This window comes from Apiospora phragmitis (genome assembly GCF_038363925.1).
Source record: "Apiospora phragmitis strain CBS 135458 chromosome Unknown utg000005l:1.0-4161743.0:1.0-4166827.0, whole genome shotgun sequence".
In the NCBI taxonomy this organism is placed as follows: Eukaryota; Fungi; Ascomycota; class Sordariomycetes; order Amphisphaeriales; family Apiosporaceae; genus Apiospora; species Apiospora phragmitis.
The window spans coordinates 3,909,824-3,933,739 of record NW_027117403.1 but is presented as its reverse complement, the minus strand read 5'-3'; the positions used below and the strand labels follow the sequence as shown (position 1 = coordinate 3,933,739).

Here is a 23,916-nt window from a genome sequence, read left to right as displayed (position 1 = left end):
CTACATGCTGCTCAATTCCTCCTATATCAACGTCGCTTGCTTCATTACCATGCATCCTCCAAACGATCCCTGATCAAGTTGCAGATGCGGTCTCGTGCTTCCTCCCGTTCCTTCCAATGGGGATAACCAGATGTTTCAAACGGGATCCGTTTCAGCAGCTCGGAGCGAAGTAACCTCTAAGGCTTCAAGCACTGAAACTCGGAGTCTGTCATAGCCATAGACATCAGGACTTTAGTCATACCATACTTCACCTTGAGCATGGAGGCGTTCTTGATGAGGCCTTTGCAGTCTCTGTGCCTGGAGAACTCCAGCAGACGACCGACCAGTCCTGCAGCGATGGCGGTCGAGAAGGACGTTCCGGATCTCACCTCTCCACTCATAGTCTTAATGTCTTCACCGAGGATGGCGAAAGTTGATGTTGTTCCTGCCCAGGCCTCTGGAGGGATTGAGCCGCTGAGAGTTTCTGACGGCACCGTCAGTGGAGAAGATGCACAACACGTCATCGTCGTATTTAGCGGGATACGCTATCTCGCCGGCGTTGCTTTCGTTGGTTGGAGCCGCCAGTATGAGCATCTTCCCCGAGGCTTCATGGAATTTGTCATACAGCTCCTGGCTGGAATCGACGAATCCGCATGCAAGACAGAGGACATCCAATTGTTCCTGGATGCACCAGTCAAGGACCTGGTCATTGGCAGTTAAAGTCAGTGGTCGTGCACTGTTACTTCCGCTTACTGGAGATCATATATCAGGCGGGAGAGAAAGACTGACCTGTACTGCTAATTCTTGAGTGTTTTCGTTTGCTTCATCCGACTCAAAGATTCGAATAACGTGGACCGAGGCCGACTCGCACATGTGGAAGATGAGGTTAACCGAAGTCGTCCCATGACCGGTGTTGTCGCATTTGATGCTGTCATTTCCACTCACAAAGTCTCGGTACCCGTCTACGTAAACGGAAGCGGCATCGTCGGGGTCAACTCCCGTATCCAGGACGGCGATCTTAACTTTCTCAAACGTATCCCCCTCTCCAGCCTTGGGGATGTAGTTGAGACCGGACATTCGCTTGAACCAGTCTTTGGTTGTGGTGGAGTTTGTGCTAAGTCCCGTTAGCGACATGAACAAGACTATTGGGCCTGTGAACTCACATTTGTGCCATGGTACGACGAGGCCTAGTAGTGTTGGTGGCATCTGCGTTGGGAGTGCGTAGTACGGACCTTGGTAGTGGCAACGGTGCATGACCAGCGGTTTCTGTCGGGGGTAAAGTGCACGCCAGACTCAGGGGCTTCACGTTATGGGGCTTCCAGGGGATCCGAGATGTCCTCGAAGAAGTGCTTCTTCCCAATGAGGTCTTTGCAGATCCTGTGGTCCGTGTTCTGGTTCTCCTTTCCCTGCGGGCAGTACTTGGACCATTCAGTTTGGCTGTAAAGCGTCTCGATGGGCTGCCCGAGCTGTATCTCCACGAGCATCATACCCAACGCAAGCATCTTTGGTATCGGGTGCCGCGGTCTGCTGAGGAAGGGCGAGCGACGTCGTTGTGCGTCGGGCTCGCGTTTGACTGTTCCCGGCCCCGATTCGTTCGCCGTGTCACCCCCGGAGGCCTGCATACGGCGGCCAATAGAGACCGAGAGGAGCGGTTCGTTCACGAATATTCCCGCAACGTCATGACCATCCTCGTCATGCCGCCGCTCCAGGAGAAAGTGCACGCTTTCTTTGTTCCATGGCTGCTGCATCCAAGGGGAGTTGTAATATTGCCAGATGGATTTTGCTAAAGGCCACGACAACACTTCCTTTCTCTTCTCCGTCAAGCCGCTCGCAGATATCCCTTCCAAGAGTTGGCCGAGGGAAACACTGGGCTTATCGGTTTCACAGTAGCTGGAAAGTTCCATGGTGTCTTCGAAGTATAGCTTGCGTCCTCTGATCGTGAACTTCAACATCACTATGCCATGCTCGTCTTGAGCCGATATGTAAGAACAGAATGGATACCCGGAATCCGATCGAATCTCCTCGTAGTCGATCCCAGAACCGGTGTCAAAGTCACTGCAAGACACATCAGTATGATGTTAATGGAACATGACTGAGGACAAGGACGTATAGGAGTAGGGACTAACACAGTACGGCTAATGGAAAAATACGTATCCTGCCATAATGGCTGCAATGGAAGATCGGTCTGGGTGCGATGCGGATGGGCCATGAAAACCATCCCAAAGGTGATATTTGCACTGTCACCTTCCAATGTGCTGCGGAGTCTGATTCGGGCTAGCATCTCGTCTGAGTCGGTGCAGAGACATTGTGCGGACAGAGCGGCGTGAAGCGATCGGATCTCTCTTCCACACTCGGGAGGTTCGTCGCCTATAGATCGGAGATCGGTATCGGAAGGTGAGATGTCAATGTTCCCTTGCTCCAGATCCTCGGGTAGGAAAGCTTTAAGCGAAGCAAGGGTCGTTTTCCGCTGCCTCAGTGACTGTGGATTACTCGCCACGTCACGTATGGCCCAAACCACCGATTCCGACTCGGCCAATAGTAGAGCGACACACGAGGAACCTCCATCAAGGGCCACACTGGGCGGTGCGGGTTGAGCGGGCGTATTTTGCAACTAGGATCATCTTAGATGTGTGGCCAAAGTTGTTGGATGACATGTCTAATTACCCTGCAGAGCTTGTCTAGTCGCTCGAGCAATGCACTCGCCTCATTCTCGGAATGTTTGTCCTCGGGAAGGCTCCGGAAGCACTTGAGGAGATCAATCAGAATGATCTTCAGACTCTCGCAAAATTGCAGGCATGCAGGCTGGGCGCGCAAGTCGTCGACCACCCCCTGGAGCCGTTTTATTGCCCGGATGGCTAGTGATAGAGCGGACATATGGATGATGGCTCAATTGGTCTTTTCTGGCAGTCTAGTGTCCAACACAACAACGTGAAGGTACACGACGCTATCGATTTACTGAAACGAACTCACTGATATGATATGAGCGGTTAACCGTAGTTGGGGCCCGACGACGTGTGCGGGGTAGGATGTAACACAAGTAGGTACTGGGGCGGTCGGCTCTCTTCCCCATCTACTCTCCCCGGAGAGTCTGTCTTCCATGCAGTTCGTGCCCGGCTCGTTCCTCTTAGCAATGAGCTCCAGCAGAGGCTTGATTAAGAGCTATTCCTCTTGTATTGTTTCAAAGAAGCTCAACCTAAACACTTGAGAGCTTTGAGAGCCGTGGGCAGTCATGGAGCCAGCCAAGGGGCCCCTCTTGGCCGATCACAACGAAGCCGACGACAGAAAGTTGCAAGAAACCACGACCGAGCCGAACGAGGGCACAGCGGACCCCACAGCCATTCGAATCCGCACAGAGGCGTGTCAAGCTTTGTTCGAAGCATGCCAACACCAGTTTCCCCCCGGTGAAGATGTCGGCGCAGTTTAACTGGTGGTCGTTGGGAATCGGCGCGGCCAAGTCTGGCCATTCCTCTTTGGATCGCCGTGTCCAAACTCGGGACGACGTGAAAATCGTCATAGTCAGTTTGCTAGACATTCTGAAAATGTCACTCAATAACTGGATTGCGATTGGTATGTTGTTGAACCTTTTCGTTCACGGACATAGTCCCAGCCGGCATGACTGAAAGTGCAAGCCATGGCGAGGCACAAGAGGTGCGAGGCGACATTCCCGGACCTGGACGAGCAAAAGTACTACATCAGAACAACTCTGAAGGACCTGTCCAACATTTCAACGTCCATACGGAAATCCGGAACCAAATTCAGACATCAGCGTGTCGACCGCATGTTGGAGCGGAGAGCTCCAAAGCTGGAAGAATTTCGAAGATACATGTTTTGGATCATTCTTGTCGGGCCGACAAAGATGCAGCTACTGAACTCGCTCCTCCAGCGTCATACCCTCACAAGCGACATCATCTGGAAGAAGGCCTGGATCACGCTCAGGGCATATTTCACCGATGAGCAGAGACTGAGCCCCGTTCAGAAGCGGCTCATTCATGCCAACTTGGTTCGACGTAATCGGTTCGACGTTTACTTCCGCATGTTCTGCCAGAAGACAGAAGGCGACAAAGGAGTCGCGGAAACAGGGAAAACCCCAATCCAACACGCTGCTGTTCCGCCTAGGCAAACCTCGACCAAGAAGCCAGATTCGGTCCCAGATCAGGCTGGTCACCACGATCCTGCACCACGTACGCAGCCCACTCCGTCACAAGCGGCCGAGTCAGTCGAAAGGACAGTCCTGTCTTCACAGCCCGCTACCGGTATCGGAAGTTTCGTCATGCCCAAACGCCCTCCAACGCAGGGCACTAGGTCCGTGAGCACCAAGTTCTCCAGAGGCGCACTCGAGCAAGATTATCCGAAATGCCCAGGTGCCGAAGGAGGTGCATTCTGGTGTCTGTTCTGCGCTCAACCACTGGACGGATCCTACTCTGACCGAAAGAGAAACAAGAGATGGCGGTATGTATGGTTCATTCTATCTTTGAGCGACACGTACCTAATTGCTTCCAGTGGCCACGTGGCTGAAGACCTGAGCCCGTATGTGTGCATATACGAGGAATGTGACTCCCCAGATTCCATGCACTTGTCGACGGACCAGTGGAAAACTCATCTCAAAAGTTCCCATAGCGTCCCACGCTGGTTCTGTGACAGTTGCTGGCTTGACTCGGACAATCCAGACGAGTTTGAATTCGATGACGAAAAAGACTGGACCGCCCACATGCTTACGGCGCATGATGGCGAGCTCGAAGAGGATGATCTGGGCGACCTTGCCGAGACCAGCCACAGATCCGTCATACCGCCGGTCTCTTGCCCTCTGTGCTATGGCAGCTCGCCACCTCTGAATCCCGGGACGGACGGACACATTGCTGAGCACTTGCACTCCTTCGCGCTCCAAGCCTTGCCATGGGAGACGGTCGGGCCAGTTGATGAAACCCGCGTCTCCGTGGGCTCGGCAATCCGAAGTCACTCCTACTCAGCATCTGACGACGAGTCAGAGGGCTCGGAGGAGGGGGCAGACACAAGGCTAGGGGAACATAACCATAGCCAGTTGTTGAAGTTGCGGGGCATGTCTGCTCTAGAGCACGCCGAGGAGCTGGCGACTGATCCAAGGTTAGGCGAGAATTTACAAGGTATGATGGTCGACCTGGTTCGTGAACTACTGGTCACTTACGAAGTCGAGGCCGAAGCCCTTCCAAGCTACAGTGAAGATGCAACTCGCGCGATTATCACTCGCCTGGAAAATATCGAGTGTATCTTGGAAAGGTTGCGCAATGGCATCGACTTCATGGACTCGGACGCTCTGGAGTACGCAGCCTATGAATTATCCGAAGAGACTTCGGGGCTGAAAGCTCTTCTTCCTCCCACAGATCAAGCATCTATGGCCCCGTCGATCATAACATATGACAAAGACGCCCTCGAAGATGTCCCCCCATTTCTGGTGCTCCAAGAGATGCCGAGCGCCTAGAGACTTCGAGCGTGAAAGTTCTCGTGGCGCTGGCCAACAAGGTATTCCTTACTACGGCATTGGCTCATGACGTCCCAACCCCTATATCCCCAAACCTATGCGTATCGGGGAGACTGTTGCTCCTGAAAACTTGTCAGGAGCATCTGATGACGACCCAGACGGCTCCACCAATCCCTTTCCCCCGAACGGACGGAAAACTCAGCTCTGGGATCTCTCATAGCGCTTTCTACGAGGATACTTGGGCTCATGGTCCCGTCGGTGCCACTGCACAAGCCGTCACACATCAAAGAGATGGTGGAAGTTGTTGCTTCTTCCTCTTGTACACCTGATTCCCCACAAGACATGCCTGGCATGGATCGCATGAGTAGCCTTTTCGATCGACACTGGAAGGACGCCTTTATCACCGCACCGGAGTTTCACCCTTCTGCCAAGAAGGCCCAAGACGCTCCCTTTGTCGTTGCGTTGCCAGCTCGACAAGGCGATGAGTCGCCGGAAGTGTATCTTAGGCGCATTCAAACGGGGAATAGCTGGTCGGCCATTACTGCTGCCTTGTCGACGTACGCTGATCCCTTCTCGGCCGATGTGCTTCAGTTGCACATGCGCAACTTCCACTTCGAGTGCTACACGACTGATCTATCCTTACTCAGGTTCTTTATGGAAGTTGGTTTCGCCCAAGGGATAACCGCCATTGCCATTGATCGGATACTGCAAGGGTTTGAGACCTACTACCGCTCGAACTATGGGTTCTGGGTAAAATCTTGTTACTCTTTTGCCTTTTCTCTTCTGGTCCTGCACATGACCACGTTCCCCCGAGAGACGACTAAGATCGCTGGAGGACTCACGTACGAGGTGGCGCATGAGATGAATGCAGCTGACTATCTAAGAAGAGCTGGCGGCCAGGGTGTCTCTGACTATGTTCTGCTGTTGCTTTACAAGAATCTCACATGCGCTCCATTCCAGAGCATCAAGGATACGCGTTCTAATGGGCTTTTTGAGGATGGAGAGCTGTCGATACATGGGAGGTTCGGCGTTCCTTCCACCCTCAGAGTAGACGATAAGGCATTACGAACTATGGGTCGCGAACTGAAGACGACTCAGGAATTTTCTGATGGATACAGTTACCGCAACTCAGCAAGCCGTTCCAGCGTGGCCGGAACCTACAGTATTGTCGAAAAACATGATCTAGTCCGGGGGGAGGCAACATTGATTCCATATGTACGTGGAGACAAAGTCTTAAAAGAAGGAATGTTGAGGCTTGGAGACCCCCGATCAGGCGAACCACGTGGGACACAAGCAATGGTTACTTTGAAAGGCGGGTATCTCTTTGTCAAGCTAGACGCGGACCTGCCCGCGGGCACCCGTTCTCTCCTGGGTTACGAAGACAAAAGCAGCATATACCTTTGCAAAGCCGTGGCGGTACAGAACAATTATGGCTTCAGCTACCATGACTTCATCGTAGCGGACGACGACGGTCAGCAACATGAATTCGAGGCTGGAGACGACGATGACTTTGCTGATTGGATGGCCAAGATCAACTACGTGGCGGCCTTTCTCACCCACATCGACCCTTATGGTGAAAGAGAAGGACCAAGACCCCACCGTCGACTGATAAGTAGCGCCATTGACGCGGCTGCTACGAGCTTATCGGAAATTTCCGCCAAGGAAGATTTACTATATGAGACCAGCTATTGGTTCCAGGCCCTGATTCCTCTTCAACTACCCATACGAGACCATATGCTGGCAGCCGCTGAGAGACTGTGTGGGGAGCAAAGAGGTGCCTACCTGGAGAAATGCATGATAGAGTGTCACATGTACATCTTGCTTGAATATCTTCAATGTAGAAAAGAGACATCTGCAAACGAGGATGGGGCAACAGAGGAGGGTACGACAGAGAAAGGGAAGGCAGAGGAAGGGACTACAGAGGAAGGGTCAACAGAGCATCGTTCAACGGGGGGTTGGAGTTACGGGGACCCGTTTGGCATGAACCACAGAGTATAAAGTGCAATGTTTGAGAGGGCCTCAACACTGGCACGCTTGCTCTGTTGGCCGACCGGAGAATCTGACACGGATGACAGGGCAATTAATGGACTGGACGGTGCAGCCTATCATCGCTCTTGGATGTAAGTAAAACGCGTCCTAGTTAGATGATTTGGGGGTTTCTTGCCTTCAAATTGGGAATGAGATTCAATTCACAATCCATAGCTCATACCAAGCGAGGTGCTACAGAGATTGACAAGCTGTGGACGCGTCGACGAAGCCGCGAGGATAGGCACGCTATGGAATTTGATTCACGGGAGACAGAAAGCACCTTCTGAACTGAATAATAACTTGTCTCGTCCCATCAAGCTCGAGTTATCACAGTGTTGCCCAAACGAGTGACAAGACCCCTGAAATCCCAAATTGAAGATTCACTGGAATTCAGGGCCCTCGTTGAACCCCAGCATGGTGAGTCCAGCTGCTAATAAACTTTTAATAGTTGCAAAGGTCAATGACTGAACGCCGGAGAATAGGATAGGAGGCAACTACCACATCGGCATGCTCTGTAGGATAGCATCAGATCATACAGGCAAGTTAGAAGTGTTCCAGCCCCCTGCCTTTCATTCACTTTCGCCTTCTGTGCGTCGATGCATCATCATGCCCTAATAATATCTCCGCCGCCCCCATCTGCGACTTTGTCGGATCCCGAAGTAGCCTGAGCTGCCGTAGTAACCTGAGCCGCCTCGCGTGGGTCCATCGTAGTATGTACTTGTATCTAAGGAGCATTAGTCAGACTCTGCGCGCTCAGAAGGGTATGAACAAATATGGCCGTCCATCTTTCACTCACCTCGAACCCGGCTGATGCCCAGCTGGTCGGCCACGTTGACGTAGCCCTCGGACCCCACCACGCCCGTGTTGAGGATCTTCTTGACCACGTCCTCGTCGCCCTGCCAGAGACTCCGGCACATGGGACACGTGACCTGGTCCTTGGCGCCCGGGCTCTGGCGCTTGGTGGCGGCCCACATCTCGAAGCACTCGGTATGGATGTTGTTGCCGCAGGTGGCCTTGCAGTAGACGGTCTCGTCGTCCTCGTCGAATTCGCTGAAGCAGATGGGGCAGTCGCCCTCGATGGCCTTGCGGTTCTTGTCGTCCTTCTTCCCCTTCCCGGCGCCGCCGACCTCGATGGGCGGGGCGCCCTGGAAGATCTCCCGCAGCTCGCTGCTGAGCAGGGCCAGCTGGTAGACCAGGTCGAAGCGGGCGTGCAGCACGCGGGACAGGACGTAGAGGATGTGCTTGCACTGGTTGCGCTTCAGGCCGTGGGGGCAGTCGCACGTGGGCTGTTTGGCGATGTGGACGTGGTAGATGTTGCCGGTAGACCCTGTCAGCTCGACAATCTCCTCGGGGCAAGAAGGGTCGCCGCAGCGCGTTCGTCCCAGGACGTAGAACCTCTGGGAGATGGCGCGCTGGTAGACTTCTTGGAAGGCCTGGGGGGCTTTGGTGCGGAAAACCCGCAATCGCTTTTCTTCATTGGGGTCCTTCTTTCTTGACTTCTTGTGCTTCTCCACAACCTCTTTCTGTGGTTCAGGTTCAGGTTCGGGTTGCTTGCGCTTTCGCGATGAGCTTTTGGATGATTGGCCCGCCATTGTGTGCTGCAGGTGAGTGGATGTGGGGGAGGGAACAGTGGATTTGGTGGGGGTTCTACGGGGGCTGAACTGAGCTTAGCGGGCTTCCGTGGGTACGTCCTTGATTTGGGGTGCAGCTGCCAGTTGCGAAAGGCAATTGGAATGTCAGCTTTTCCTTCTTCGCAAAGCGTTGAAATGATCTTTGGGCAATCGCCTGGATTGAGAGGCAATTTTATGAGTTTTTCAATGCAGTGGGATCGAAGAGGGGAAGGAGATTGAAGGAAAATGAACCGAGTGATTGACAGATGAGTTGCGACGATGGCTTTCATTGACGTCGTTTCTAGCCAAACACCAGTGCGTCGCGGGATCACGTGACGCGAGACCATCAAGATTTGGCCAGGCACAATTGCAGTTCAGAAACTGTCACCACAAAACTTCTTGTCAATGAGACAAAGACATTAGACGACCATTTCATCGGCGACAAATGGACTATGGAGCTTTCGTTCTGCATACTGGGTTTCAGGCGCGGTAACCTTCTTTCCTGCCTTGACACACGAGTCGCGGGCAATTGAGTTATCTCGAAGCTGAGGCATAATGTAGTAGGCACAAGTTGTGTGTACAGTCACACTAGCCACACACACGTCTTACCTACAAAGCCAGTCCCTGGACCATCAATTGCCATCTTAACCCTGAAACAATGAGATATCGAGGATGGCAACAATGACGGCTCTGAGCAGCGCATCATAGAAAATCTTAATGATATTCCCGGCCCATCAGATAATAGCCCGCGGTGCCCGCCAACCCCACACCTCCGCGGCCTCCTCGTCTGCCATCATCGCACGTGCGCCCTCTACTTCCCTCATCCGTGGACAGTCCTGGAACGGCTGGCAGTCCGGCTGACAGACCAACCCCTCGGGCGGCAGCTCGCCCGTCGCGAAGTACTTCCGGATGTAGCCCTCGCGGCACCTGCCCGGCGAGAACAGGCTGCCGTGCCCCGCGTTCTCCTGCACCAGCACCCGCGAGCCCGGGTGGTCCCGCGCCATGGCCCGCGCGTTGGCCAGCGGCGTTACGGGGTCGTACCGGCTGGACACGAACAGGATGGGCGCGGCCGGTCTTCCGGGAAGGCGTGCATCTTCGTCTGTCGGGGCGGTGTGGTCCAGGGCCCGTCGAAGCGGTACTTGGGCCGGATGCGCCACCCGGAGCACCCAAGCCGGACCTGGGCCTCGAGGAAGGCGAAGTCGGCGTTTTGCCGCTTCTGGAGGTCCGCCACGTAGTCGGCGAAATCGGTCGCGGTCAGGTTGTCCTGCGGCTCGCCGTCGCCGCAGGCGACCGCCGTCATGGCGTCGGGCCCCCAAGTGTAAGCCCGCAGATCCGTGCTGTTGTTGCTACAGCTGTCTTTGTGGGTGGACGCTCGATTCAGGCTCGAGTATAGCAGCGTCAAGTTGCCCTGGAGCGCCTCGGACAGCAGCCGCGCAAGGGCCGGGAAGTCGCGCAGCGGCCGGTAGAGCGGGCGCAGGACGGCGTCGAGCACGTCGTGCTTGGTCACCGCGACGAAAGTGTTGGTCGCGCGCGAGACGTAGGGGGCGGGTTCGGCCCCGAGCGAGTCGAGGAACCCGTGCACGCGGTCGCGGATGGCGGCCGCGTCGGGGTCGGTTCGCTGGTAGAGCGCGCAGGCCTCGCGGCCGCGGAAGCAGGTCTCCCAGAAGTGGTCGAGGACGTGCTGGGTATCCAACAGGCCGACACCCCACGACTGTGCTTCGTGTAAGCTACTATGTTAGCCTACTACTGATCATTCATACAAAATCTTCAGTCCCGCTCAGGTCTCTCACTCACCGCCGAGTGGTAGTCGTGTACGTCCTCCACGCCTTCTAGGATCATGCGTCCGACTCGCCCAGGGAACATGGAAGCGAAGTAATTGCCGAGAGCCGACCCGTACGAGAATCCCCAAAACTGAATCCGAGGGGTGGTATCTTCTTCTTTCTCATCGCCCGCAGACCGCAATTCGATTCTCAGCTGCGCCTCCTCGTCCTCATCCGATACAGTCCTGACAGCGGCAGCATCCACTGCCAAGGTCTTCTTGCGCAGCTCCTCCAACTTGTCCACGATCGCCACCATATCCCGCGCCACGCTACTGGTAGACATGAACCCCCAAATGCCCCCCTCGCCCCCCGCGGCCTTGTTCCTCGCCTCGCACAGCCTCCCGAACCCCTCCGCCCGCGCCATGGCCCGCCGCACCGTGTCAATATCAACACGGCCCTCGCCGTCCTTGCCGGCCTCGCCGACGGCGCCCAGCCCGCGGTCCGTCCACCACGCGACGCCGCGCGCGAACTCGTCGCCGCCGAAGCAGTCGGCGCGGGGCTCCGTCAGCCCGACGCCGCGCGGGTCGAAGCTCAGGATCTCGTAGTGGCGGCCGCCGAGCTCTTCCTCGCTGTCGACGGTGCGCTGCACCAGCTCGCCCGCCCGCAGCATGAAGCCGACGCCCGAGGCCGACGGGCCGCCCGGGTTGACGATGATGGTGCCGCCGTGGCGGGGGTCGGACTCGGACACGGTCGCGGGGCGCGCGATGATGGCAAGCGTCACGACCGGGGTGTTGTTATCATCATCAGTAAGAGATTCCGAGGATAGCCAGTCGAGGGGACCACGAGCTTGGCGCATTTGTACGTCTGGTCGTAGCAGCTGGTGTAATTGAGCGAGGTGGAGGGCGTTACCCTGGTCCAGTTGAAGTCCGAGACGACGGGATTTGGCGCGGCGACAGCGTCAGTGGTCAGCATGAGAAGGCCTATGAGCAGAGAGAGGCCTTGGCCCGCATGGTTGGGAGTGGGAGTCTGCCTCATGGTCAACTGAGATACAAGTACCAATTGTTGTGTTCTACTGGCATCAAAATATCGGTCACTTGGTAATGTAAAACATGTTAGTTTTGCAGTTGTGGCTTTTGAGGGATGTCAGGGCTTACCGACACACGCAAGTCTGTGGAGCGACCGGAGCAATTGGTTGCCTGGCCTATTCCGCATGGGTTAATTACGTGGCGGAGACTGCTCCGAAGCCGATGGTCAGGGGTAAGCACTGAACCCCGCTCTATGCCGATGCGTTGTACTCAATCAGGCATATCTCCGATACGGTTGCTGCTTGTGTGCTTTAATATTTGATATTATCAAAGAACGAAACCTCGTTATCCCCTAGATTACATATTTATAGATCCCCTCAGATCGTTTCATATACTTAGCTATGCCATATCATACTCCCAAGGGTGTCTGGAACCCCGTACTAAAACTATCTAGGTTACTTAATCTGCGACAAGATCTCCTTGGACAGGGCATTCAGATGGCGTGCCGCCACGATATCCTTGAGCGCCAAGTCGGCGCCATACTCTCTACGAATCCAGTTTCTCAACTCGACCGACACCAGACTGTCTAGCCCGTAGTGAGCCAGACTCCGCTCCGGCGTGATCTCATCCCGGTCCAGCATCGTGACGTTCGACACCTTGGTCCGCAGCGCCTCCATGAGGGCCTCCGGCGACATATCCACTCCCCTGCTGTGCCCATTCGCGCCCCCCTCCTCCGGCCGCCTGGGATCTGTTGTTGTCTGCGGTCTCGCCCGAGGGGGTGCTGTAGCGGCCGAATGGCCCGGAGCGGATGGAAGTGCCCCCACGGGAGCGTTTCGGCGGCCGTGAGGGTGCTGACGAACGAGAAGCTCCGGCCGTCGACGTTCAGGCCCGAGGCCGGGCCGAGGATGGCGCCCTTGATGAGCGTGTACAGCTGCTCTTCCCCGAGGCTCAGGCCCAGGGAGCCCTTCAGCTGGTCGCCGATTCCGCGGTCGGCCACGTAGCCCACGCCTTCGATAACGGGCAGACTGATGGATACGGCGGGTTTTTCCTGCTTGATGCGGTGTTCCGAGAAGGCGTCGAGGAACGTCTGTCATGGTTTAGAAGTTAGCCCTCTTGAGTGTGGCACAGGGGAAATGGGGGAGATGGTTCTTACCGAGCTTCCCGCGTATATGGACTGCCCAAGTGGCCGATGATGGAGTCGATCGACGACAAGGACACGAAGAAATCAAGGTTGGGGAATAACTCATCCAACAACCAAGCGGCCTGCATCTTCGGACGAGTGATGTTCTGGTAGTCCTCGAATGTGGAGTTCAGAAACATGGCATCCTGCAATAAGATCGACATCATTTAGTCCAATTCCCAGCGCGTAGGTGGTGGGGGGCTCCGAAGCGGATAAAACTTACGCGTAGGAGCAGTGCTCCGTGAACAACACCAAGGACAGGCGGCAAATCTTTGATCTCCTCCTTCATGCGGAGCAGGCTGTCGCGGGACCCGACATCACACGCGATCGCGCGCATGTAAACATCAGTGCCGTCGTATCTTGTCAACAGCTCCGCCACCTTGGGATTCGACGATCTGCTGCGTCCAAGCATGATGATGTGCTTCGCTCCTTGTTTGGACATCCACTCGGCCAACGAGCGTCCGATACCGCCCGTCCCGCCGGTGATGAGGTACGTAGCGTCCGGAGACAGCAGCGTCTTCATCGTCGTCCCCAAGCTGGTGGTAGACGGGACAGCCAACGGCGGGAACCGCTCCGCCAAGACCCTCTCGTCGGCCCCTAGCGTCAACACGACCTTGCCGACGTTGTAGCCCGACTGCAGCCTGCGCAGCCCCGCCGCCATCTGGGAGATAGGCACCCGTGTCACCGGCCGGATGGGCCCGATGGCCCCGCTTTGGTAGAGCGCCACGACCTCGGCCAGCCACCCGCGCACCCCCTCGACCGCACGCACGTCGAGGCCGTGGAAGCTCGCATTCTGCAAGAAGGGTCGCATCGCGAGGTGGCTATTCAGCAACAAATCCTTCTTGCCGAGCTCAACGAAGCGGCCGTGCGGCGCGATGAGCTCCCAGGACTCGCGCAGCAGGGCGCCGTTCAGGGAGTTGACCACGACGTCGACGCCGCGGTCGGCCGTCGCCAGCAGGAGGCCGCGGCGGAACCCGGCGTCGCGGCTCGAGAAGACGTGGGCCGCGGGGAGGCCGAATGTCTGGGTGAGGAAGGCGCGCTTCCCGGGCGTGCCGGCTGTGGCGAAGATGCGGGCGCCGAGGTGCTGGGCGCCCGCGGCGGCGTGGATCAAGACGCTCTCGCCGCGTTAGATGTGGGCAGTGTCCACGAGACTCAGGAGTGCCGTGCAGTATGCGATGGGCATCGAGGCCGCATCGGCCATGTCCAGACCGTCGGGGAGCTTGTAGACCTGCGGGCAACGCGTCCGCACATAGTTGGTCATTCCAGCCTGGGTGATGGTGTAAAACACCCGGTCGCCGATTTGCAGATCGGACGCATCCGGTCCAGCCCGAACCACTACTCCAGCTCCCTCCATGCCCGGGGGATGCCAAGGCAAGGGGCCGAGGACGAGGAGGAGGTCCCGGAAGCTAACACCGATGGCGCCGACCTGGATGATGACTTCATCGCCGCTCAGGGGCTGCTCAAAGACGTCTTTGGTCGTGTCGCGGAAGAAGATGGAATCGGGGCTCCCCACGGCGTCCACAGTCATTTCGAGAACCTGCTCATCTGCACTCCGGATGCTCTGTTCCTCTTTGACGGAAACTCCGGCCTCCATAGCGAATGTCTGAGCCGCCGGCTCGTGCGGGCAGAAGCGCGGGACGTGGAGCAGGCCGTGGACCATGGAGTATTCTTGCTCGTCCAGAATGCTGGGCTCACTCAACCGCAGGGCCAGCTGAGATATCGCCTGGAGGCCTGCTTTGTCAAAGGTGGCGTTCTCGAGGAGCACGAAAGCCTTCGAGTCGTCTTCTATACGGAGAGTGCGTAAGAAGCCCTTGACCAAAGCCGAGTCCGGGTGCGAGTTGGCGGGAGTGACCCAGAGCACATGGCAAGCAGACTCCGTCAGCGCTTTCTACAGGACAGAAAACATTTCGGGGGACGGGTCACTAAAGACGCTGCGCTCTGGATCATCCACGAAGACGCAAGTTGTCTTCGAGTCTACATCGAGTTCCAACAGTGGAGAAACAGTTGACTCGACCAGTTCCTGCGAGATCAGGTCGGTCAATGCGTTATCGCACGTTCCTCCGCTCGACACTTGGCACACGTTGAAACATCCGCTCGGCTCCGCCAACTGAGAATGCTTGGTAGACCAAATGGTCGTCAAGAACTGTTCAGGCTCCCCGGGATAGTCATCGACGAGCCCGTCTATGTCGGGAACCCGTTGGAACCCAGCAGAGCCCGCTAGGAGTCCTCGGACAGCAGCGGCCCATCGATGGAGCGGTAGGTATCCTCGGACAGCCACCAGCCGGGGAGCGAGGCGAACGGGAATGCCAGCGGGAGCGACGTCTTGGTGAGCTCGAGCAGCACGAGTTTGCCACCGGACTTCAGCAGCATGCTTGTGTTCTGGATCGTCTGCACGATATCCGGCGTCGCATGCAGCACGTTGGCGGCAATGATCAGGTCGTAGTCCTCGGCGACGAACCCCTGAGACAAGGGGTCCTGGCTGATGTCGAGCTTCTTGTACGTGATGTGTGCTTGGACCAGCGGCCGATCTTGGTGCGGGCGTTGTCGAAGAAGCCGGCCGAGATGTCGGTGAAGGTGTACCCGAAACTGGCCGAGGCACCCTCGAGCGCCTGCTCCATGGCCTCCAACACCGGCAACGTCGCACTTCCCGTACCGCCACCGATCTCGAGTATTCGGATATCGGGGTTGCAGTCGTACAGGAGTCCGACGTATTTGGCCAGGGCCTCGGTGGAACGCTTGTTCGCCGGGTCCTGCTCGTAGTAGCGCGTGAGCAGGCCGTCCTCGAGCATGATCTCGAGCGGCTCGATCTCGCCGCGGAGAATCTCCAGCAGCAGGCTCCTCCACCTCGGCCGCTGGCGGCGTGATGGTCTTGGCGAGGACCGAGCCATCGATGAGATCGACGTGCGGCACATGGCGCGTGAAATACGTCTTCGGCAGCCCGTCCACCACGGACTCGTCACTGAGCTGGGTGATGGTCTTGAGCGCCATATCGTCGACCTCCATCACGGGCTGCGGAGATCCACTAGACAAGTCGAAGACGACGAAGCTGAGGTGCAGGTTGCTAGACTTGGTGTCATGAGACAGCCTCGTGCTCACGACGGTGAATTGGTGGCCCGCATCGGCCGCGATGCTGTTGGAAATGCGCCATCGACATGTGTGGGTAGGCACGTGGACTGGCCTCGGCCCTTCGAGCTCCTGCAAAGCTCCTATGGTCTAGAAGAAGGAGCCCAACGTAGGCGGGTCGACCGTGGCAGCAGACGCGTCCTGCGATAGCATAGCCTCGATGTCGCGGAGTTGGATGGTGTGGATGATGGCGCCAGAAAGACGACGCATGTCAATCATGTTGAGGAAGGTTGGGCCGTAGACCACACCGTTCTGCCTCTGGAAGGCGTATTCTGCCTCGTGGTCGAGCGGCTGCGCTGTCGGCTGTTCCAGAAGGAGAGCCGCGGCTTGAACAGCAAGGTTTGGTTCGAACGTTTCGCCATGGTCCCTTTCCACCAGCCCGCGACAATGCACGGTCCAGTCGTGGGCGCTCGACCACGACATGACCTCGAAAGCCCATGCGGCGGTAGACGTCAACTCGGTCCCCATGTCGGCCGGGCGCATCTTGGTCGTGAGATCGACTTGCTCGTCCTCCTTGATGCGGAGACCTCGCGTCACGTGGAACTCTCGGACGAGCACGTTCGGCAGCGGGGTGCTAGCGTCATGCACCCTTCGGAACGCCTCCACGGCCAAGGAGAAGAAGCCTGTGAACGGGAAGAGAACGGCAATCTCACCACTCGAGTGCCCGACCACAGCGGCTGGCGAAATGCCCCAGGACTGCAGCAATGCGACGAGGGCAGGCTGGATGGCCGTACAGACCGGCTGGCTGAGTTCAGCATCATCTATCCGGGACTCGCTCTGGGGCTTTGCAAGCTCTTCCGTCAAAGACCACGGAGCGCCAAGTTCAGTAAGGAGCGACTCTGCTCGCTTGATAGCGTTGGCGAATGCATCGTACTTCTCCAGTCCAGCGGCCATCTGGAAGTACTGGGCACCTTGACCGGTGAAGATGAAGGCGATGGTTCCGTCCAGTGTTTCGGCTGTTTTGGAATTGGGAGGCGCTGATTTCAGTTGGTCTAGCAACGAGCCCAGGGAGTCCGCACTCACGGCCAGCCGGTGACGAGGGAAGTGGGTTCGGCGCTGGCCCAGGGTGAAACTCAGGTCCTGTAGGAACTGGGTTGAGGTGGGCTGTTTCTCAAGGTAATCGGCCATGGACGAGATATAAGCCTCGAGGCTTGTAGAAGATTTGGCAGAAACGACGAACAACTTTTCATTTGCGACTGTGGAGGGTGAATGCCCGTTCAGCAGGATCTGGCTTGAAGACATCATCACCATCGATAGCCACGGCGCCGGCGTGTGGAGATATTCCATTCACCAGCGGCTTGTGAATACCGTTCGTTTGGACTTGCGACGCTTGCTCGAGAAGAACAGCTGCATTACTGCCACCAAAGCCTAAGAAGCACTGTTGTCAATAACAGTATGCAAAGTGGTTAGACTGCGAGTTGTCGGCTCACCAAAATTAGTCACACAGACGCGTTTTGTAGTGCTAGGGGGCCACGACAGCGGCTCCTTTAATACCTGCCAGAGGATACCTGGTAAGCCAATGATCCCACGTAGTCGAAACCTCGAATAATATGAAAAGACTCGGGAACTCACCTTCAGACGCCCATCGTCTACTATGTCAGGATTGAACTTTTCGAAGTTGGCGTTAGGCAACAGGCATTCTTGCTCGAGCATCATGATGGCCTTGACCACCGATACCAAACCACTAGCTCCTTCCAGATGGCTGTATATGGTTAGACACGGCAAGAAAACAAGTTAAAAGGACGGAGGAACTGACCCAAAATTGGATTTTACCGACCCCAGGTACGTCGGATTGCTCGAGGAAGCCTCCTTTGCTACCACGGCTGCAATAGCGCCGGCATCGATGGGATCTCCCGCCTGTGTGCCCGTGCCGTGGCCCTGTGGATGCTCAGCCACGGTGAACTCGCAATGGAGGGGGGGCGGGGGGGGTTGTTCTTACCTCGACGAATGTGGTGTCCCTGGGGCTAAGTCCAGCAGACTCATGTAGTTTAACAAGCAGCCTCTCCTGGGCAGCCTGTGATGGCATGGTGATTCCCTTACTCTGCCCCGAATGGTTGCATGCCGTACCTCGAATGATCGCCCTTACTGGGTCACCGCGGCCCACGGCGTCTGAGAGTGGCTTGACGATCAGATAACCGCCGCCCTCGCCTCGGCCAAAGCCTGCTGCTCTCGAATCATATGAGAACGATTTGCCCTCCGGAGATAATGCACTAGCGTCAAGTTAGCCACGAGCTCCGAGCAAAAGCCAACACCAAACACATACCCTAGGGCTGCCAAAGCAACCCACATCTCGGGGCCACTGATGATGCTCGCAGCTCCCACGAGAGCGGCGGAGCAGTCACTAGCCCTGACGCTCTGGCAGGCCTGATGCAGTGCGTACGTAGTACCTGCACACGCGGCATCTACCGAAACACTGGGCCCGATGAACCCAAAGAAGTACGAAAGGCGATTGGCCACTAGAGACTGGGAAATGCCGAGCCCTGCATATCTGTTTGCTGTTTGTAGGTCTTCCATCAGGCGCATGCTGTAGTCGGAGAATGTTGCCTGGCAAAAACTCCGATATCGGCGCCAGCCAACTCCGGCAGCGTCATCCTGGCGACATTGGTGATTAGTGAGTCGCATTCTAGTATGATTCTTGGAAGGAGTGTGGACAGCTTTGCTGCTACCACGTGCATAATTAGGTCGCCCCTGAGTTTTGCTCCATGGCGACAAACGCACACTCGAGCATGAGCCTGGTCTGGGGATCAAGAGACCGCGCCTCCTCGGCCTTGATATTGAAGAACAATGCATCGAAAGCATATACATCATCGGGTAAAAAGTGGCCCCCTTCTGATGGGAAGAACCCAGGCTTGCCGCTGGTATGATGGGATACATCCTTGTTGAATCGGTCCGGAGGGATTTGGGAGTATGCAGACTTGGCGTCGGCCAGGAACTCCCACAGGCCTTTACGCCCGACTCCTGGGGCCCGATAGGCGTACCCAACGACAGCCAAGGGTGGGTTGGGGTCCATCAAAGCGTGCTGGTAGAGAATGATCGCAAGGAAACCAAGTAGAACTGTCAAAGGGTATAGAATTTTTACAATGCAAGGCGACTTTTCAGGCCGGGCTTGACGGGGAGAAGCCGGTATATACAGTCAGGGGTTGAGATGGCAACGCCGTGTTCAGGCCAAAAACAGGTGCATACAGAAAAGCAATCATATTGTACGTTAGAAACCATGCGGGACTAATGCCGCCAATCATATCAAAGACCGATACGTTGCATTTACGTATTAATTTCGAGCACTGGGCGTCACCGAGGAGAATCGGGTCACTTACACGCCGGCCATTACCACGCGCGTTCAAGTGGAAATTTGGCGAGGCAAGTCTGAGTCCGGTTCAACTTGCAGGGCGTTCTCGTTCTCCATCAGATAGAACCATGGAGTCGAAGCCCCAGAAGATCTTCACGAAATTTGCGACCCAGGACCCCGGAGGTATTCGATGATGTCTTGCAGCCTAGTTGAGACCTACAGTATTCGGCAGCGGTCCCTGGTAGAAATTGCCTCTGGGGAATGTATGTTATCGTTGGAAGAAGGTGGTGACGAGGTGGCAGGGCCTGTGAGACTCGATGCGTGAAAATCCTGCAAGACATCATGCGGCGACGTGATTCATGATTGGGGGGAGCCAAACGGTGACGGAGAGGGCAGGCCAGGTTAGAAAATGTTTATGCGAGGTCTGAGATAGTGGGCGGCCGCACTCGGATCCTTTCGATTTATCGGTAAAGGCCGATGGATCTCTCATCTCCCTTTCTGAGACAAGCACATCATTCGCCAGTTCCGGCCGAATGTTTCACAACAGGCGTCTGTGTAACCTCGGGACCGTCAAGCCCCTTGACTCAAAAGGCTGATTGAGTTTCCTGGCGTCTCGGCTTTTTCATTCGTCGCCACAGATATCGTCGAGGTTGTTGAGGGAACAGGGCCTTCGGCCTTTCCCGACATTGTCGCGGGAGCAGGGTGGAGGCTGGCTGACAAGACCACGTCCGGGTTCTGCCTTGAGACCAAGACCTCTCAGGTTTGCAGTGGCATTAACATATGAGGTCAATGGCTTAAACGGCCGGGCTGTTAGGGGTTCGTCGCATCCCCCCTTCGAATCAAAAGGGGCCATACTCCAAGAACCAGACCAGGCCACTCTCTGTATCATTCATTCGCTTCTTCTATATCGCTGTCGTATACCTTCTTAATACTTTTGCCCCGAACCACTTGGTGCTGGGCGGCCCAAAACTACCACCAGCAGCCATGGCGAACGTTCAAAGACACACGCTCGAAGAAATCTCCAAGTCGTGCGGTGTGCCAGTCGACGCCATCGAAGATGTCTACGCCTGCACCCCGCTCCAGGTCGGCATCATGGCCCAGCTAGACCAGCGGATCTATAACCACACACTCGTCTTCACACTCCACCCGTCAGTAGACGAGGATCGCTTCTGTGAAGCTGTGTGTGAAGTGGTGGCAAAGAACTCGGTTCTACGAACACGCATCGTCAATTGCGACCTGGGGCTGTCGCAGGTTGTCATCGCAGAGCAGTTCCAGGTCGCTCGGAATTTTGGAGCTTTGCGAGTTTCCTAGAGGATCACAAGTCAACCCATATGCACCTTGGCCAATGCCTACTCCGGATCTCCATGGTGGAGGAGAAGTTCATCCTGACAGCGCATCACGCCATCTGCGACAATGCTACCCTACATACACTGGTAAACGACACCTCCAAAGTATACCACGGCGAGCCAACAGAACCCCATGCCGAGTACAAGCTCTTTTCAGACCACTGCGCATCATTGGACGAGGAGGCAGCAAGGGCTTTCTGGAAATCCAAATTCAGCGGCCAGCCGAGTCTCTAGCCGCCGGCCAAGATGGGCCACATCCCAGAAGCCTCGCGCCAGATCCTCAAGGAGATCAAGCTCAAGGCCGCCCTCTACCAGGTCGACTCGTCTCTCATACCCTCCTACATCCAGGCCGCCTGGGGCCTCACCGCCGCCTCCTATCTCTGCGCGAGACGCAGGCCAGCCCGGCCCTCCAGCTGGGCTTGCTCCACATCCGGCAGGTCAGCGCGGTGGCGGCGGCGGCGGCGGCGCGGTTCACCACGCTCCTGAGCATCGTGCAGCACGACGCCGTTACCTACGCGCGGGACATGGTGTACGAGTACGAGCACGAGAGCCGGTCGCCGTACTGCCTGGGGCTGGTGTGCACGCTCGGCCAGGGGCTCGTCTCGGTCCAGGCTACCTTCGACAAGGCCGTTCTCCCTCCGCAGTAGATGGGCCGCATCCTCCACCAGTTTGAGCACATGCTGCAGACTCTGATACGGTAAGCACCCTAACTACTTAGCCGTCCTACCACATAAGCAGCCACCCAAATTGACTACCGATAAGCGAAGCCCCCTAACCCCCTTGTCGCATATAAGTCAGCATCCAACCCCCTCATTAGCAATCAGAGGATACTGCCAGAATCGTCACTTCTCGTACTTTCTAGCCATGCCCATCCCAACCCCCGAATCCGCCATTCAGCGTGCCATTTTGGCCGTACAAGCTGGCGAGTCGGAACGTGCAGCCTTTAAAAGACTTAAGGTACCCCAGCCACTTTACGGGATATAATTAGAGGCAGACCGACCCGGACCGAGTCCAAGGAGTCCGCTATGAGCCACTTTTCCGCATAGGAGGAATATCTTAAAACCTGGGCTATCTGACAGGCGTAGCTAGGCCTTGCCCTTAAGTATAACGTGTTCCAGCTGTTCGTCGCCCGGCTATTCAAAATAGATCAGCGCGCCCTGCCTTTAAAATCCACTGAGTAAGGAGATTTATCGCCCGTTACCATAAGTTAAAGACTATACTAGCCACGACGATAAATTTCCGACGCGTTTACTACATATTCGAAGAGAATATCCAGCTTTTTTTTTTTTTTAAGGCAGGATTTTATTAAGGATATTCCCGCCCGATTTATTTATAATATAAATAAAATTAGTAATATTATAAGCTTAAGTAATAATTATTATATAATTAATTTAGCCGAATTAATTAAGATTTTTATTTAAAATACCGCTTATCGCGAATAAGTAACCGTTATAATATTTATAAATATAGATAATATTACTTTACCCTTTTTAATTATTTTTAAAGGCGTTAGCGTATAATAGTAGTAATTCTTAAACCGCGGCGATAACTTTTATAACCTACGGATAAATTTTTAAAATTAGTTATTCGCTTATTTACTTAAAGGATTAATTAATAATATATTAGCGATAATATAATTATAAAATATTTATTTATTATAAATAAAACCGAAAAACCCGGAGTAATAGCGGCTATTTATTTTAAACGGCTACGGTAATTACGCATAAAACTATTTTATAGCGGAATATATAATTAATAAAATTTAATTATTATATTTATTAATATATCCTCTTTATATATTATAACTTTTAAATCTAGATTTTTTTCGATATTAAAGTAGAAAGTTCGAAAATATTTAATTCTTCGCTATTAATTAATGTTTAATATAAATATAAATAATACTAACTTTATTTAAGCGTAATACCGGGCCCGGGAGTTAGCTTTTAAACTTAAGGTAATAGTTAACGGGTAACGAGCCACCGGAATCTATCCACGGGATATTTTTAAACCCTTAAACTCTCGGTTACGTAGATACGAGTAGGGCCGCGGTTAAAAAGTGGTCCTTTTAAGCCTTAAATAACTTAACGATTAGTAGACACTTATTTGAGAAGCGCCTACACCTATTATCTCTTAGTATATACGTTAGATCGAAGCTTTAGCTCGTAATGAGGATATTTAACTTAATAATACTTATAAGAGGCTATTATTTCGTAAGCTTAAAAAAAGGCTTAATACTTTAAACGCTTAATTAATTAAATTAAAATAAAAGAGGGATCGTTTATAAGCTAAATTAAATAAAGTATATAAGTTTAAACCTTATTAAGTAATTAAAGACCCTAATCGTGCTTTTATTACGAAATAAGATGTGATAGTAGTTAAGGATAAAATAGCAGGCTAGTAGTATAACCCTTAAGATAAATCGAAGGAAGATAAAGCGATTTAAATTATTAACTTAAATTCGAAAAGCGATTCTAATATTACTAGCTATATTAAAGTTAAAATTCGTTAAAGTTATAATTTTCTAATTTCTTTTTAAATAATTATTAGTAAAATAAACTTAGGTTACGATGTGGTTTAGTGTTGAGTTTAGGTGGCTGCTTATGTGGTAGGACGGCTAAGTGGTTAAGGTGCTTACCCTAAGGAGACCACCATTAGCAAGCTCCAGCTCGTCGGCGTTCACGACCGCCGCGAGGTACTGGAATGGAACCGGGCGGGTCCCCCGGACGTGCCCGAGCAATGCCTGCACGACCTCCTCAAGAGGCAGGCATGCGATTGAGATCGTCGTTGCCCGCGAGAACACTCTCGCGGGCATGCTCGACACCAAATTCCAGCCCCTGGACCGTCCCGCTTCACCATCGCAAGCCGCGTACATCCTGTTCACGAGCGGCAGCACAGGCGCCCCCAAAGGTGTCGTCCTCGAGCACAGAAACCTCGTCTCGGCCCTGACCGCCTTCGGCCGCCGTCTGGCCTGGACGCCGGGCACCCGCGTCCTCCAGTTCGCCTCCGCGGTCTGGGGCGCCAGCCTCATCGAGACGCTGGGCGCCCTGCTGTTCGGCGGCTGCGTGTACGTCCCCTCGGACGAGGCGCGGTCCTCGGACCTCGCCGGCTACGTGGCCGCGGCGGG

General features: G+C 54.8%; 12 protein-coding genes across 12 annotated transcripts; 3 read left to right on the top strand and 9 right to left on the bottom strand.

The window, feature by feature from the left end:
• Nucleotides 1-176: 176 nt before the first annotated feature.
• Nucleotides 177-1,153, bottom strand: PG994_005197 (uncharacterized protein; the record flags this gene model as incomplete). The annotated part of the gene is made up of 4 exons (XM_066856606.1): nucleotides 177-436; nucleotides 474-681; nucleotides 769-1,093; nucleotides 1,143-1,153. 4 exons carry the CDS (start codon nucleotides 1,151-1,153, stop codon nucleotides 177-179), a joined length of 804 nt encoding a protein of 267 aa, XP_066718773.1.
• A 133-nt stretch (nucleotides 1,154-1,286) lies between these two features.
• On the bottom strand, nucleotides 1,287-2,853 carry PG994_005196 (uncharacterized protein; the record flags this gene model as incomplete). Its single annotated transcript, XM_066856605.1, has 3 exons — nucleotides 1,287-2,034; nucleotides 2,130-2,590; nucleotides 2,644-2,853. The coding sequence occupies 3 exons, from the start codon at nucleotides 2,851-2,853 to the stop codon at nucleotides 1,287-1,289; spliced, it is 1,419 nt and encodes a 472-aa protein (XP_066718772.1).
• Nucleotides 2,854-3,208: 355 nt separating this feature from the next.
• On the top strand, nucleotides 3,209-3,403 carry PG994_005195 (uncharacterized protein; the record flags this gene model as incomplete). The annotated part of the gene is made up of 1 exon (XM_066856604.1): nucleotides 3,209-3,403. The coding sequence occupies one exon, from the start codon at nucleotides 3,209-3,211 to the stop codon at nucleotides 3,401-3,403; it is 195 nt and encodes a 64-aa protein (XP_066718771.1).
• A 207-nt stretch (nucleotides 3,404-3,610) lies between these two features.
• On the top strand, nucleotides 3,611-5,434 carry PG994_005194 (uncharacterized protein; the record flags this gene model as incomplete). The annotated part of the gene is made up of 1 exon (XM_066856603.1): nucleotides 3,611-5,434. The coding sequence occupies one exon, from the start codon at nucleotides 3,611-3,613 to the stop codon at nucleotides 5,432-5,434; it is 1,824 nt and encodes a 607-aa protein (XP_066718770.1).
• A 342-nt stretch (nucleotides 5,435-5,776) lies between these two features.
• Nucleotides 5,777-7,432, top strand: PG994_005193 (uncharacterized protein; the record flags this gene model as incomplete). The annotated part of the gene is made up of 1 exon (XM_066856602.1): nucleotides 5,777-7,432. The coding sequence occupies one exon, from the start codon at nucleotides 5,777-5,779 to the stop codon at nucleotides 7,430-7,432; it is 1,656 nt and encodes a 551-aa protein (XP_066718769.1).
• Nucleotides 7,433-8,250: 818 nt separating this feature from the next.
• Nucleotides 8,251-9,054, bottom strand: PG994_005192 (uncharacterized protein; the record flags this gene model as incomplete). Its single annotated transcript, XM_066856601.1, has 1 exon — nucleotides 8,251-9,054. The coding sequence occupies one exon, from the start codon at nucleotides 9,052-9,054 to the stop codon at nucleotides 8,251-8,253; it is 804 nt and encodes a 267-aa protein (XP_066718768.1).
• Nucleotides 9,055-9,806: 752 nt separating this feature from the next.
• Nucleotides 9,807-10,076, bottom strand: PG994_005191 (uncharacterized protein; the record flags this gene model as incomplete). Its single annotated transcript, XM_066856600.1, has 1 exon — nucleotides 9,807-10,076. The coding sequence occupies one exon, from the start codon at nucleotides 10,074-10,076 to the stop codon at nucleotides 9,807-9,809; it is 270 nt and encodes an 89-aa protein (XP_066718767.1).
• Nucleotides 10,077-10,099: 23 nt separating this feature from the next.
• PG994_005190 (uncharacterized protein) lies at nucleotides 10,100-11,688 on the bottom strand (the record flags this gene model as incomplete). Its single annotated transcript, XM_066856599.1, has 2 exons — nucleotides 10,100-10,783; nucleotides 10,867-11,688. 2 exons carry the CDS (start codon nucleotides 11,686-11,688, stop codon nucleotides 10,100-10,102), a joined length of 1,506 nt encoding a protein of 501 aa, XP_066718766.1.
• Nucleotides 11,689-12,312: 624 nt separating this feature from the next.
• PG994_005189 (uncharacterized protein) lies at nucleotides 12,313-14,697 on the bottom strand (the record flags this gene model as incomplete). Its single annotated transcript, XM_066856598.1, has 4 exons — nucleotides 12,313-12,598; nucleotides 12,682-12,944; nucleotides 13,261-14,154; nucleotides 14,266-14,697. 4 exons carry the CDS (start codon nucleotides 14,695-14,697, stop codon nucleotides 12,313-12,315), a joined length of 1,875 nt encoding a protein of 624 aa, XP_066718765.1.
• Nucleotides 14,698-15,254: 557 nt separating this feature from the next.
• Nucleotides 15,255-15,949, bottom strand: PG994_005188 (Highly reducing polyketide synthase ACRTS2; the record flags this gene model as incomplete). The annotated part of the gene is made up of 2 exons (XM_066856597.1): nucleotides 15,255-15,565; nucleotides 15,625-15,949. The coding sequence occupies 2 exons, from the start codon at nucleotides 15,947-15,949 to the stop codon at nucleotides 15,255-15,257; spliced, it is 636 nt and encodes a 211-aa protein (XP_066718764.1).
• A 301-nt stretch (nucleotides 15,950-16,250) lies between these two features.
• On the bottom strand, nucleotides 16,251-19,170 carry PG994_005187 (uncharacterized protein; the record flags this gene model as incomplete). The annotated part of the gene is made up of 7 exons (XM_066856596.1): nucleotides 16,251-17,387; nucleotides 17,452-17,538; nucleotides 17,733-17,862; nucleotides 17,917-18,038; nucleotides 18,100-18,370; nucleotides 18,424-18,822; nucleotides 18,881-19,170. The coding sequence occupies 7 exons, from the start codon at nucleotides 19,168-19,170 to the stop codon at nucleotides 16,251-16,253; spliced, it is 2,436 nt and encodes an 811-aa protein (XP_066718763.1).
• An 898-nt stretch (nucleotides 19,171-20,068) lies between these two features.
• On the bottom strand, nucleotides 20,069-20,830 carry PG994_005186 (uncharacterized protein; the record flags this gene model as incomplete). The annotated part of the gene is made up of 3 exons (XM_066856595.1): nucleotides 20,069-20,253; nucleotides 20,664-20,753; nucleotides 20,800-20,830. The coding sequence occupies 3 exons, from the start codon at nucleotides 20,828-20,830 to the stop codon at nucleotides 20,069-20,071; spliced, it is 306 nt and encodes a 101-aa protein (XP_066718762.1).
• Nucleotides 20,831-23,916: the final 3,086 nt, after the last annotated feature.